The sequence below is a fragment of the Schistocerca nitens genome, chromosome 4, assembly GCF_023898315.1.
Source record: "Schistocerca nitens isolate TAMUIC-IGC-003100 chromosome 4, iqSchNite1.1, whole genome shotgun sequence".
NCBI lineage: Eukaryota > Metazoa > Arthropoda > Insecta > Orthoptera > Acrididae > Schistocerca > Schistocerca nitens.
The window spans coordinates 565,069,477-565,084,180 of NC_064617.1; the positions used below are offsets into that span (position 1 = coordinate 565,069,477).

Below are 14,704 nucleotides of genomic sequence, written 5' to 3' on the forward strand. Positions count from 1 at the left end.
TCAGAGAAGCTGTAGAAATACAAAAACACGCGAACAGTTTGAACAAGAAAGAGGAAAGCCTTAAGGTCAACGGATCCTGGCTTCCCGTACTTCAGCGACCGACCGTCACAGGTAGCAAGAGGAGAACCGCACCGGAAATGACCGTGGAGAAGCCCTCGGACGTTGGCGCGCCAGGTACATATAGTCTGCGCCCGCGAGCTCGGCTCCAGTTCACCACCGGCAATGGAGGGAGGGTGAAGCTTTGACAATGCCAGCCACTCGTGCTGGCGAAACGTCAGAAAAATCATTAAATGAACGTCGGCCGAAGAACCCGAGACAGAAGCCAATTGGCAGTTTGTCAACAAGTGGCCACGAAAGCCTTAACAATTTTGTACTTCACTCTCTTTAGTCAAACCCTGTGGTGACCTTGATAGAGCGTCAGCAATAATGTTTTGCTGTCCTGAGACATGCACGATCTTAAATTGGTATTGTTGTAGAGCAAGAGTCCATCTAGCCAGTCTGGGGTGTAACAGTTTACACATTTGTAAAAACGTTAATGATTGATGATCGCAATGTACGATAGTCTTTGACCCATATAGATAATAATGAAATTTTTTAAATCCCCAGATGACCGCAAGAGCCTCTAATTCTGTCGTTGTTTAAGTTTGTTCACAGTTGGACAAAACACGACTAGCAAATGCAATAGGACAGAAGGTGAGTTGTCCATTTATCTCATATACTTGAAAAATGTACGCTCCAATACCCACATTTGAAAAATCTGTTGACAAGTAAAATTCTTCTTGCATGTCCAGATGGTACAAAAGCGGTGCATTTACTAATTGCTTCTTTATCTCTTCAAATGCTTCTTGACACTCTAATGTCCATAGCCAGGGCACATCCTTCTTCAACAGACTATTTAGAGCTGCTATGTTCATCGCCTGATTTGTTATGAATCTTCTAAAAAATGAGGCAAGGCCCATAAATCCTTTTAATTGCCTCCTATTCCTGGGTGTTGGAAACTTACTAATTGCAATTAGCTTCTCCTTGGTTGGTAAAATTCCCTTTGCATCAATTATATGTCCCAGGAACTTGATTCTGTTTACTGCAAAATGGGATTTCTGTAGGTTAGCAGTTATTCCCGTGGTTTTGAACACGTCCAACACTCGGTTCAGTAAGGTAATATGCTCCTCCCAAGTTTTCGACGCAATAAGCAAATCATCAACAAACACTGTTATCCTGCTTCTGAGTTCTGGGCCTAGTACATAATCTAGAGCTGCTATAAAGATTCCAGCACTAATGTTGAGTCCGAAAGGAACTACAGTGAATTGGTAACTTCTTCCGGAATAAATGAAAGCCGTATACTTCCTTGATGACTCATCCAGCTTGACTTGCCAATAAGAGCTCCACAAATCAATGCTCGTCAAATATTTGACATCCTGGAACCGTTGTATAAGTTCGTCTATGTTTTCCGGATGCGTTCTCACTGGAATTATCATTTTATTTCTTTCTCTGGCGTCGAGTACCAGTCTAACAGTCCCATTTACTTTAGGCACGACTAACAATGGGGAGCAGTATGGGCTTGTAGAGGGTTCGATCAAACCCCATTTCAACATGCAATCTATTTCCTTTTGAACTTGAGTCTTTAACCTCCAGGGAACAGGATAGAAAGTTCTACAATGCGTTTCGTGCGGCTTAACATAGAGATGGCATATGTATCCCTTAATAACTCCTTGCCTTTCATCAAAAACGTTTTCTTAGGTTAATAATAATTCATTGGGCTGCTTCTTCTGATCTTCGATAATGCAGTTGCATCATTTAACTTTTCAAACACTAATTGACCGAAATCTTCTTTGACTTGGAACTCATTAATTACGTGCTGTTTGGAATTTTGGGCCATCGTGATTACTTGCACACTGATCCCACAATTTATTTTCTCGTAAGGCTTTTTTTTTCAACAACTCCAACTCAATTTCGTGATGAAAATGAAATGAAATGTCGTGTGGCTAGGGCCGCCCGTCGGGTAGACCGTTCGCCTGGTGCAGGTCTTTCGATTTGACGCCACTTCGGCAACCTGCACGTCGATGGTGATGAAATGATGATGATGATTAGGACAACACAACACCCAGTCCCTGAGCAGAGAAAATCTCTGACCCAGCCGGGAATCGAACCCGGGCCCTTAGGATTGACAGTCTGTCACGCTGACCACTCAGCTACCGGGGGCGGAATTTCTTGATTATTAACCTTCAACCAAATTTTTCCTGTTTTGAAATCTATTCTGCATCTGTATTGATGTAGGCTGTCGACTCTGATATTGCAATCTACCACCAAATTTTCCATAACAAGGAATGTGCTTAATATTGCTACACTTTCGAATTCCACACCAAGTAGTGACTGCACCTTTACATTAGATGATCGAGCCCCAACGGCGCCTATTATTCTGCAATTTTGAACTGGAAAAACTGGTACTCATCTTATATTTCTGATCCTGTTGAATAGTGCCTCCGAAATAACATTTGTGGTTGCAGCTGTGTCTAAAACCGCCACTATAGGTACAGTCTCCATAATGACTTGCACTTCGGCTACTGCCACCTGTTCCTTATCCTCATCTTGTGGTTCTAAGTCCTCAGTCAGTTCATCTGCCAGTAATCGTCCATCATTATACGTTAGCATGGGTACACACATCCTGTTGCCCTCAACCAATTGTTGACCGCTCCTCCGGGGCACGAGTGGGTCCTTATGAGTTTGTTGGATTTTGATTTGTCTGCTGGTTGACATCATCCGTCACTTCGGTAATTAACGGTTGATTCGGAGATGGTCGTCCCCACTGATGTTGGCTATTTGAATTCATTCCTCCCGGTTGATTCCAATTTCTATTATTGTTATTATTCCAGGCTTGGGGTCTGAAATTTCTTTCGTTCCCCCCCCACGAGGTTGTATCTTTTCCCGTTCCTGTTGTTCCTTGAATAGCCCCTCGCAAGACTATTGCCGGGACTACTATTGAGATTTTGAGGGGTTCCTCCATTATTTAACGATCTCTGTTCATTCCTTCTAAGTGTCAATCGATCGCCATTGGTATAACCCATACTTCCACCTTGCCTAACGTTTGGCGGAGGTTCTATCGCCCTATATTGAAATCTGTTACTACGGGCTTTCTGGTTGTTCTCTTCGATAAAATCTATATGGTCTAACGTCGTGAAGAACGACTCCAAGTCTTTGTCGTTGCCGTAAATCAATTGATTCCGGATGCTAGTTGGTAGTCTTGCCTTAAGTATGTATATTATGTCTGGCAAGGGCATAGGTCTGTCCCAGTATCTCGTTTTATTTATATATTTTTCGAAATACCTTCTAAGGCTTCCTTTCGAAAAGGAGAAAGGCTCTGGGTAGAGCACCTCCTGCCTTAGGCGTTCCTGTACCCCTTCTGACCAGAAATTTGCTAAAAGTGCCTTCTCAAAATCGTCATATGTCGGGCAAACACAAGTCATGTCCAAGGCCCAGATCGCCCCCGAACCTTGTATGTATCCTGTAACAAAACTGATCTTCTGCCACTCCGACCAATTTCTGGGTTTCGAATAAAACCAATTGGATGGACCCCCATTTTGTCAGGGTTAAAAGTCTGGAATTGCCGATGCTTTATCATTTTTTCTTCGGCATGGCAAAGGCTTTCGTAATCTCTGGTAGATAAGAATCCACGCGAACAACCATCTTGTGGCAATTTAATGTTTGAGTTGCTTGCACAAGTCAGCATTGTGTGCGAATGGGCAGTAACTGGCTCTATAGTCGTTACCAACTTCTGCTGCTGCCCTGTATTCATTTGTTCTGAGCTTTGTTGTGAAGCACGCATCGACTCTTCTATCATCTGTTTCCAATGCTCCAAATCAGCACCTAACTGCTGTTGCACCTCCTCAAGTCCTTTCGCAAACAAATTCTCTTCCTGTTTGCCAGATAAATTCTGGAATGCTGCCTTAACATTTTGCTCAACGTTTTCACACATTAGCCTTTTGTTTTCTAATGTGATTTCGGATAATTTACCCGTTAATACGTTAATTTGGTGGTCTATAACATCTTGATGCTCTGTCAGATGTTCAACGCTTTCCTTTAGGTTAGTCTGTGTACATGTCAATTCAGGAAGTTGCGCAATTGTACATGCCATGGCGTCTTGCTTTTGTACTAATTGCGGAACCATTTCCACTTGTTCCCGTACGGTATCTATCTTAATAGCCACATACCCCTTCATTTCGACACGTACGTGGTGAGTAGGTTCCTCACATTGTGCTTTCACCAATTCTATTTGTGCAGTTAATTTTCGTTCCGTCTCTTCGGCCTGATCTTTGAGTTCCTTGGTCTTCGCCTCTATCCGCTGCTCTAATTCGGAAAAACTGTCTTGTAACTGCTGCTTAATCTCAGTCTGGACTAATTTCATCTCTTCTTGAGTTTGAGTGACTGTCACTAATTGTGCTTTAATATCGGTTTTCAGATTTTCCTGCCCTTCAGAAACTGAGGCTAATTTTGTATTCAAATCATTTTGCCCCTCAGTAATGTTGGTTTTCAAGGTATTCATGCTCTCGGTTATCATCTGCATCTGTCTCATGATAATTACCGATGGATCTAATCCCTGCTGCGTACTCGCTGTTATACCCGCAGCTGTGTCTACAGGGCATTCTGTTGCGCTATCTGTGGCCATCGGTCCTACAACACTTCTTACTGCTTCGTTATTATCAGTGCTAACAGCTGAAGGCTAATGCGTGCTGCTTTGCTCTGCTTGACTCATCCTAAACATTGCCCTAGTTAAAACCATATAGATGATCTACTGTCAGTAAATGTAACTTCCTTCACATGAGAGTACTTCTGTGTCTAATTTCTTAATGTACACAAACAGATAAATGCAACTGGGACAGGTCAATCAAAACACTTCCTATATCTAACATGAACACAAATAATCAATGTTCAAATATCAAAAAACACTAAATAAAAAAGTGTGTACTTCAACTGTACTAGCAAGCTTTAATAATAAAAATATAGATCTGGCCTTTTCTCTGCACCCACAGTGCTGTCTTTCAGCTTTATTTGTGGATCCAATTATATCACCTGCGAGTCTTTCCTCTCTTTTCCAAGCGTCAGTTATGTTAGCTCGTCGTAGTTGACATGAAACAGAGAACAAAATTATTTTAGCAACGTCCAAAAACGTGTATAAGGATAGATGATCAACGCAGCTAGCTGCTATCTCTGTGTAATGTCTTGTCTGTATAGATGTGTATCTGTTGTCTTTTAAGATCCCTTCCACCTTCACACATAAGTCTATACAGTAGAGTAGGGCCCTCCCAGTTTTTGGCTGATCCGTGATAAGACAGGCGAAAAATTAGACTAATGGGGGATTCTTAGTATTATCTCTATTTTCATTTGCTCTCTCTCTTTCTCTCCTTTATCTATGTATAGTTTTTAATATAAGATTTCATTACATGATATAGTGATAACAAGAATCAGCCAAACAGAATCTTTGGTGGAGTCCTTCGTCTTGGTAATCAGCGCCTGGCTTGCTGTAAGAGATCTTTACATTTATTATTACTGTTAAACACTGCAGTCAGTAGGGAGAATCAATCGTTTAGACAATTTGTTCCTTTTACGAAAGATTGCGAATTCCAGATGTGTACGAAGCCTTTTTGGACGATTTAACACACACTCAGTGATTGCAGGCTCTCTTCGACACAGCTGAAACTTCCCCACGAATTACAGGGCCAACATGATCAACAAATGATTAAGAAAAAACTCATTCGTTCATTCACTCTAGAACAAAAAAGTCACAAACCTTATTTATGGAGGAAATTGTCTATTAAATCCATCTCCATTACATGTCCAGATCTCCGGTGATTCCATGCCTTAATTATTTTCCTTTTACAATCTCTTTCTCTTCAAAACAAACCGCCAGCGGCACAAATGTTAATTGGCTCGCTTTAGCGAGAAGAAAAGCAGAATATGTATCTCTCAGAAACACATCAATCACTCAACAGATACTTCAGAAGCTGTCCTAGTTACCACTCCTCTAACAACCATGGAGCATCCATTTATGCATCTCTGTTATTTCAAAGAATAAATGCACTAGAAAATACTTTGGCATCGACGAGCTGTCGCCGCATATATTACGAGAAAATCAGATCGGATAACTTTTTCAAAGTGAATGAATGTGGATGGTTTGATTGAAAATGATTAATTGGTGCTTGGTAGAGGGCATTTGCTGTGGGGACATTACAACTTCTACATTCCATAACCTGCAGAAAGATCTTAGAAAAGAACAACATGCTGATGAATGTCTTTTGCTTCTGTAAATAAACAATCTTCTGATATTACAAAAGAAAAAATGGTCCAGCTGTTTAGTTATCATCCACACATAGAGTGCTGTACAATAACTGCAGTTGAGTTGGTATATAATGTGGCTGCTCTCAAATGAGGCCCTTTGTTTTACAGAATACAAATGCATGTATTGAACTGCAGTAAGATTTGGAGGATGGTTGTATAGTGTTTCACCTGGATTGTCTACATGGGAATGAGCCATTGGGTGTACAATTGACAGCTGGTTTGTCTTGAGATTGTACTTAGATATTGTACAGATCAGGTTTGTATATCAGATGCGTATTCAATGGTAATGTTTCTGAAGCTGTATAGTTAAAGTAGCAAAAATGTAGCACCACACACACTAGTAAAGTTTGTGTGTGGTTTCATAAGGCTACACATGAGGCATTATTCAACTACAGATCAATGGTTGCCTTTTCTTATTTTCTCCTGGAATTCATTTAATTGTAATGTTAACTACACTTACACTAAAGTAAGTAAAATGTGTTTTTATTGTTGTAGCAAGTGTTTAGACAACATCCTATCTGTTAAATGTGAAATAAAAATGAGAACAATTCTCTACACATGGTAACCTCAGTAAATATTTATATGAACCCCTCACAGTTAAACTTTTGTACTGAACCCTCCTTTTTCTATTTTCAGTGGCTAAGAGCTCACCTTTAGCAGTGGAAGCTCTAGCAGGTCTTGCAAGTAAAGAAGACTTCACAGCAGTTGCTCTGAAGAAAGCATCAAGCTCAGTTGGTTCTTTGCTTCCCTACAAGGATCTGATGTTGATTCATGTGAAAGGACGTAGACATGTACAATCTCGTCTTGTGGAACCTACTGTGGCATCTGTTAACCATGGAGATAATTATGTACTTGTCACACCAACTGAGGTATGTGTGTGTGTGGTTGTAGTTTTCTAATTTCTCTTCTGCATTCACCTTCACTTCTTTTTGTTCTTATTTTTTCTGTTACAAATCCCACACTCAGTTAAATAGTTTTTAGTGTCTTTGTTTAATTTATTATTGCTACACTCTCTTCCCTATTCTTGTTAGTATATATTGTATTTTGTTTGCACTGTGCATCCTATGAATCACAACTACCTCAACTATGGAAAAAAAGTTGCTGTTAACATAGTGTGGACTTCTGTTCACGTAAATGCGATTGCAATCTTGTAGGAACTGTGGTTTTTTCCATCATGTGATGTATGTTTCACAAATCCAGCATAGTATCTTGCTTAAATGACTATATCAGATACCAAAAGAGAGTATAAATTTTGAGAAATTCTTTACTTGCTCAGTAAGTGTACAGATATACAAATCTCTTCTTTAATTAGAGTGCTACATGACATTTGACTGAAACTGCATGTTAGTGATTGGAGTCAAAAAAGAATTATTGCTTAAAAAGGCACATTAAATTCAGATACAAAGATACAGTTCTTCTGAAAGTACTTTGGAAATCATAAATAAACATACAGCATTTGAGAAATTGATGCAACAGTTTTGAAATGTGTAAGTTTTTGATACTTTTGCAGGTTTTTAATTGGGTTGGCCTATACTCAAATGTCATTGAGCGATCCAGAGGAGCTGAGATAGCACAGTATATTGTGCAGAAGAAAGATCTTGGGTATACAGGTTCAGGACAGGTAATCACTATCACTGAAGAGAAAATAACTTGCTCAACCTCCCAGAAGAAGCGTTTTTGGCAACTGCTTGGGGCTCAAGAAAATATTGGGGAAGGTATGATAGTGTGCCACCATACATATTATTGAGCCCTACTGTTATGTTTTCATTAAAGTATTGAGTCATAGCTTCATCTCATGAGTGACTTACCGTTAACACGCCAGTACTTGATGTTTTGTACCACTGGAATGTTTTGGCACTACACTGGCTTGTATTGTTCTCTATAGCTCTTGTCTGAAACCAACATTGAAATAACATTTGTTCAGTGTTCTTGAAATGTAATTTTCGCTTCATGTCGGTGTTACTCATAATATATACTATTGATGTGTAAAATAATGACTTGAATAGTTTGAGGATTAAATAAGTAAATTTTTTGAAGGGTACAGGACACAGCTATAGATGTCACACACAAATTCTTGTTAACAGTTTCTCTTTCTGTCACTCAAGGTACTCCAGCTTATGCTGGGCATCCAGATGAAGATGAACTTTATGAAAACTGTATTCTGGCTACTAACAAAGTTTATGAGCTGCAAGAGCATGAGCTGGTTCCCATGGAAGAATATTGGGGTAGTATACCACGCATTCAGATGCTGGATCCATCAAAAGTATGTTCCCTTTGTGTTTACTAATAAAGAATTTGTTTTCTTTGTCAGATTATTTATGATTACTCTTCCATTACATATTATTTTTGTAATGAGTACTTAAACAACATGTGTTAATGGAAGTAAATGGGAAAAAGAGGAGAGCTTGTTAATTACACTACCACAAATATTACAACTTTTACATGTATTTTAATTTTTTTTTTATTGGACGTTGTCTTAATGCTTCAGTAATAGTGAACACATTTTTTCCAGATTATAGTTTTTGACTTTGGCTCTGAAATGTATATTTGGAATGGAAAGAATGCATCTCTGGATACTCGTCGAGAGGCAATCCATTTGGCACGGGAGCTGTGGTCCGAGGGTTATGATTATACAGGATGTGATGTTTGCCCCTTGACCATAAGTGCTGCTCTTGGCTCACACTTAGAGCAAAATGTGAGCACCCCAGTATCTGGTCCGGAACGACCCAGTTGGGCCTTGCTTGGAAAGGTTACACAGCACATGGAGACCATACTTTTCCGAGAAAAATTCCTTGACTGGCCTGATTTTTCTCGTGTCATACGCTCAAAGGTCACGGATGATATAGATAAGCAGGTTTGTATATGCTTGAAAAATATTGTGTTAGTGTAATGCAAAATACTGTTTCTTTCAGTGTAGTTAATACAGTAACCTGAAACATAAAATATTAATGTGTCAATAAATATAATTTTGTTCAAAAAGTATTTTCCCAAAAAGGTGTAATGCCAAAAACTCAATAGAAACAGGATGTCAATCAACCACATTAGGTGCAATGTAAATTTAGTTTACTTTTCTGCAGGGGGGCAGGGATATAGGTAGCAGACAAATAAAATGCTAGTTATTGGGGCATGATTACACACAAAAAGTAGCAATGCCCTGATATTCAATGTTTGTTTACTTCTGAACTTCATTTCTCTGATTGTAAGTCAATTTTGACAGCTGATCACCACTAACAGTTATGTCACTGTGATGAAGTCATAGTTGCCACATCTCAGTTAATACATTGACCTATTCTAAATATTTACCTCTAATACACAGACCAAGTCGTAGATTACAAAGTTTACTTAGAAATGAGGGTTCTGGTATTGTTCATCTCCTCCAAAGTAAATAATTTCTCTGAATGAGTTTCTGTCAAATGCTTATTATAATTTCACATTTAATGTGAAGTTTTAATAATACCAAGAGGAATAAGACAAAAACTGCAAATGTATGCTAATAAAACATTAAATAAATAGTCTTTTTATTGGCATAACCAACAACATTACTATCCATTTTTGCCACAGTAACTGATTAATTATATAAATAAATAATATAGATTTTTGCTTCGGTCATCTATACATTTCAGCAGTGTGCTGTCATCACCAAATGTGTGTTGTTGTATTGACATTGTGACATGGATATATGTTGTCCTTTTGGTAGACAGTGATGAGACAAGAAATTTACATGATGTCTTGATGTTTAGCAGAAACCCATGTAACTTTCTTGCTTCATTACTGTGTGCAAAGAAAGCATCATCAAACATGCGTACTACAGACGTGATACATAATGTGAGCAAAGCAAAATCTTCCTGATGGTGATTGTAATGGTTGATGATGGCATCACCACTGAAGCATACCCTAGGTTTTAAAATAAAGAGTGACTGAAAGAAAAAAAAATCAGTCTTACTTGTTTATTACCTAATCACTCACAGTCCTTAACCAGTAATCCATTATGGGCAAAGTGTATTAAATCATGTATTTGCTTTTGAATCATTAAAACTTTCTGGTATTTCTTGGGGAAGTGAAATGAACATGTACAAATTGTGACAGAATGTTGTTGTTGCGTCCATTAAAATCTGTTCCTAGAACCTATAAGTGAATTTTATTGCTTGTAAAATTCATATTTTACTTTCAACCTGCTAGAAGTCTTTTCATATGTGGTGCTCAAGATATGAACTTATTCTATGAACCAATCATTTTGAGTTTTTGAGTCTGCTATAAGATATTGATATTATAATGTAATTAGAGACTAAAGTTTTGTAAACCTTTAAGTAAACTTCTAGGAGATCAACAACTACTTTTTCTTCATAGTACTGTTAAATTGTCAACTCACAAAAAACTGAAGGCTTTTGGTACATTTTTTAGCACTGGTCAGAACAGTAACATATTATCTGTACCTAATCCTTCTAATCCTTGCAGTAGTACTAATTAGTGCAATACATAGGTTTTATGTGTATATTCAGAGATGATACTGTACATAGATTACATACTCAAGTAAATAATTTAAGAGTAAAGGACACCACTTACGAATAACAAAAGCATTGAGTCATCAACAGGTGCGCACAAAAGAGAATGAAAACTTGCTAGCATTCAGAAATAAAATCTGACCTCAAGCCGGAAAAGGGATACTTTCCTGAACTGCTTCAGATAGGTGGAGCTGGGGGTCGGGGAGAGGGGCGGGGCGGTACACTCTTCCCCCCATAGCTCTCAGGGAAAGGGGAAAATATACTGTAAGATGTTTTTCTTTCTCAATAAAATGATTTAAAGTAGGTATTACACAGTTTTTAACAGGATAATAACTTTGATGTTTTTTTATGGCATCTAACAAATCTCCACTCATCTTCCAATATATTAAAAATATTTGAGGGCCCCAGGTCCAGCCCCCTATCCCGCCCCACCTTTGTAGACCATCGTTTGTGTGTGTGTGTGTGTGTGTGTGTGTGTGTGTGTGTCCACTCTCTAACTTGAGAAGGAATTTATTTTTGAAAGCTAGCAAGTTTTCCTTCTCCTTTGTGTGCCTATCAATAATTCAGTGCTACAGCTGTTCATTGACTTGTGTCCTTTAGTTCTAAATTAATTACATTATACCAGAACTTTCCTACTATATTTACATACCCATGTTTCAGTTATAGAGAGTAATGTAGTGTTGTTCTTCATCCCTTTTCTCTTCTAGCTTTTCTATTGCATTCTACACATACTGAAAAAGATGAGTTGCAAGTCTCCTCTCCAGGTTGGTTACAGCAATGTTGAAATTCTACTTTCCTTTGTCATATACTTTGCTTCTTGTCCTCTTATGATTTTTGTTAATACACATTCAGTGTTAAGAAAACCACATCAGTCAATTTTTCAGTACTCATCAGATGGGCCAAAACCATAAAACGTTAATCTGAAAAAAATGGAGGGAAGTCAGTGTGGTGACAAACAGGACAGTCAACCAGCGACACACCACATGGATGCCAGTATCTCTGGTAGGATCGGACTGCGTACTGAAAGCCTCAGATGGCTAAGGCACATTTAGGGCCACACAAAGTACAGAACAAAGAAGCCAGGATTGCAGAAAGGTGGTGGGAGGGAGTGATCAGCATGTAACAAATGATGATTAATTCTCCTGATACTCCATTACATCGGGGAGCTTTTGAAGACATCAGTCTGGCAGCCTACAAGTGAGAACATTACACAATATAAATTCTTGCAAAACAGGAGATTTTAAAAGTCAGTTTTTGCATAATTAAAATTAAGAGATGGTGCTAAAACTTTCAGAAATGATGATAAAGTACAGAACCAACGTGTGGTAACTTGAAGGATAAATGGATTCAGGACCTTGTTGTCAAGTAGAAGGTGATATGACCAGTGGAAAACTGTCCGTTTCTGACTAGGAGGGGGGGGGGGGGGGGGGAAGTAAACTAATGCTGGTCAAATATGAGGTGTGAGGAGATGGCTTTCAATGGGTAAAGGGCTTGTGAATGAGGATGTAAAACAAATTTTGTGAAATTTGGAGTGAATAGGTGCTTCCATTAAATGTGTGACAAATAATGGGCTGCCAGTGGTGTGGTAAAAACATACAACATAGACTTAATTGATTTTTAATGACGTGTTCACATGTAGTTTCAGGCTAAAAAATATAGACAGTTTTGGAACAAGGAGTTAACTACAACAGTTGGAGATTAATAGTGCCATCAGCACTCTACAAGAGCACCAGAGAGTTTCTTTTGACAGCTGCTACAAAAGGATGCTGAAGAGTGTAGTACGCCCATGCACGTGTGAAAAAAGGACAAGGGAGAGGGGCTTGAGGGATAGTATTATGAATGATTAAGAAAGTTAAAAAATGTAGTTCAAATAATATGACATAGAAACCACTGTCCCAGTGGTCTGCAAAATTATATGTATTTGGTCGTGGACTGGCTTTGGGCTTCTGAGGCTATCGTTATTTCCCAGCTGACAATGGCCTAAGAAGCTGAATGCCAGTTCATGACTAAATAAATATAACTTTGTATAACGTCCTCTAATATTATTGTCATGTTCTGCCAAACATCAATGGAAAATGCAGTTGATATGTGCTTCAACGTTATCCGTACTGTATTTTATGCCACAGTGGATATTTTACATCCTTTTTCAGTAGCTTGATAAGTGACGTGAAACTGTCTCTTTGAGATGGTATGATGGGCTACTGTTTTTTGAATTCGTGATGATTTGTAGCTTCTTATAGTGTCTCCGGAGGCTCTTTGTGAGATCGATTGTACAAGACTTGCTATAAAGGGTGAGCATAAATTTTAACTGTGTCTTTCTATCACCCCCCCCCCCCTTCCCGCCCCCCCCCCCTGCAACTGAAGACTGGAGAGAAGATGTTAGTGTGCTAGTATGTATGTCTCCCAGTCACACACTTATCAGTGGAGGAGACCTTAATCATATATCAGTCAGTTGGGATACGTACAGTTATTTAAATGCTTAGCATTGTAAGACATCCTGTGAAACAACACTAAATGCTCTGTCTGAAAACTGCTCGGAACACACATTGAGTGGCAACAAATAAACCTGACCTGTTTGAACATGTCTTCATTGAAACTGGTATCAGTGTACATGACACTGTTCTAGCAGTGACAATTATCAAACTACAAAGGGTAACTAAAGCAAGTAGAGAGATTTACATGTTCAATAAAGTAGATACTTTCGTATCTCAAAGAAAAACTCTTTAAGTTTTAGCTCAAGGCATTAGCATTTAGAGGAACTTCAGCTCAAGCTTAGAAGAATAGTTGACTGATCACTGGATAAATATGTACCTAATAGAACAGTTCACATTGGGAGGCAACCTACATGGTATACATTGCTTATAAAGAAACTGTGGTTGATGCATAATAGGTGTAATACAAATGTATAGGGAAGTAGGTAGACAGAGGTAAATGAAACATTATTGGCTGTGTAAAGCTGAAGTCTTCAATAATTACCAAAGCAGAATGCTATCAAAAGACCTCATACAAAACCTAAAGAAATCCTAGCCAAATGAAATCCTCCCCTTTCCAACTACTTTTTCTTCCATTTTGACACGACTGATAGCAAAACATATAGCACTGATAATGCCAAATTCAATAATATGTGATGAAATGGTCCTCCATCATGAAACTACAGTGGTCCAGCATGCTTGGTGTGAAAAACCAAAGTCCATTCAGTATTTTTTTCACCCAAACAATTGTGTGCTCCATCAGTATTGTACAATAATATACAATCGATTGGGAATGGGAAAAAAAGGAAACCAAATGTAAAAAGTGAACACAAATACAACAGAAAATATTTTACATTCCATAAAATTAAAAGAAAAAATGTATATAGAACAAGATGTGTATAATATACATGTAGAATATATTTTTGTCTGGAAAAGACTTATTAAACTACCCAACATGACAATTATCACTGAAGTGGAAACACATTGGGTGCATGTTCAGTGATATATATTTAGCTATTACTCAACTGTTGAAATGGAAAAACAAAATGGAGGGGGGGGAGGCAGCATTTAAAAAAGATGACTTTTCTGATAAATCTGGGTGTACAATTGTAATGTGCGTTAAAACCCATAGAACATTTATTTGAAATTTTATTTTCTTGCAGCAACAGTATTCATTCACAAATATTAAATTCAGTTTCTGTCAAGGTGGTGTTTCATCCCCTTAACTGCTGTGTGAGCACATATAAAAAGATGTGAGAATCTGATTTTCCTCTACACTAAAACATATTCAAAGCTGATAAAAATCAAAGTGTATCCCTTGGATAGGTTTACTTGTCAATACCATATGAGTGCTTCTTAACGAAAGTACGGCCATATGGGGTATCAAAAAATCTGAGAAAG

General features: G+C 38.3%; 1 protein-coding gene across 2 annotated transcripts in view; it reads left to right on the forward strand.

Moving 5' to 3' along the window:
* Positions 1-14,704, forward strand: part of LOC126251867 (supervillin) — a 695,256-nt gene that overhangs the window by 591,736 nt on the left and 88,816 nt on the right. For both annotated transcript variants that reach the window (XM_049952554.1, XM_049952555.1), the window contains 4 exons: positions 6,967-7,199; positions 7,841-8,045; positions 8,436-8,593; positions 8,843-9,184. In XM_049952554.1, the coding sequence (XP_049808511.1) occupies positions 6,967-7,199; positions 7,841-8,045; positions 8,436-8,593; positions 8,843-9,184 (938 nt within the window). The remainder of the gene's footprint in view (positions 1-6,966; positions 7,200-7,840; positions 8,046-8,435; positions 8,594-8,842; positions 9,185-14,704) is intronic.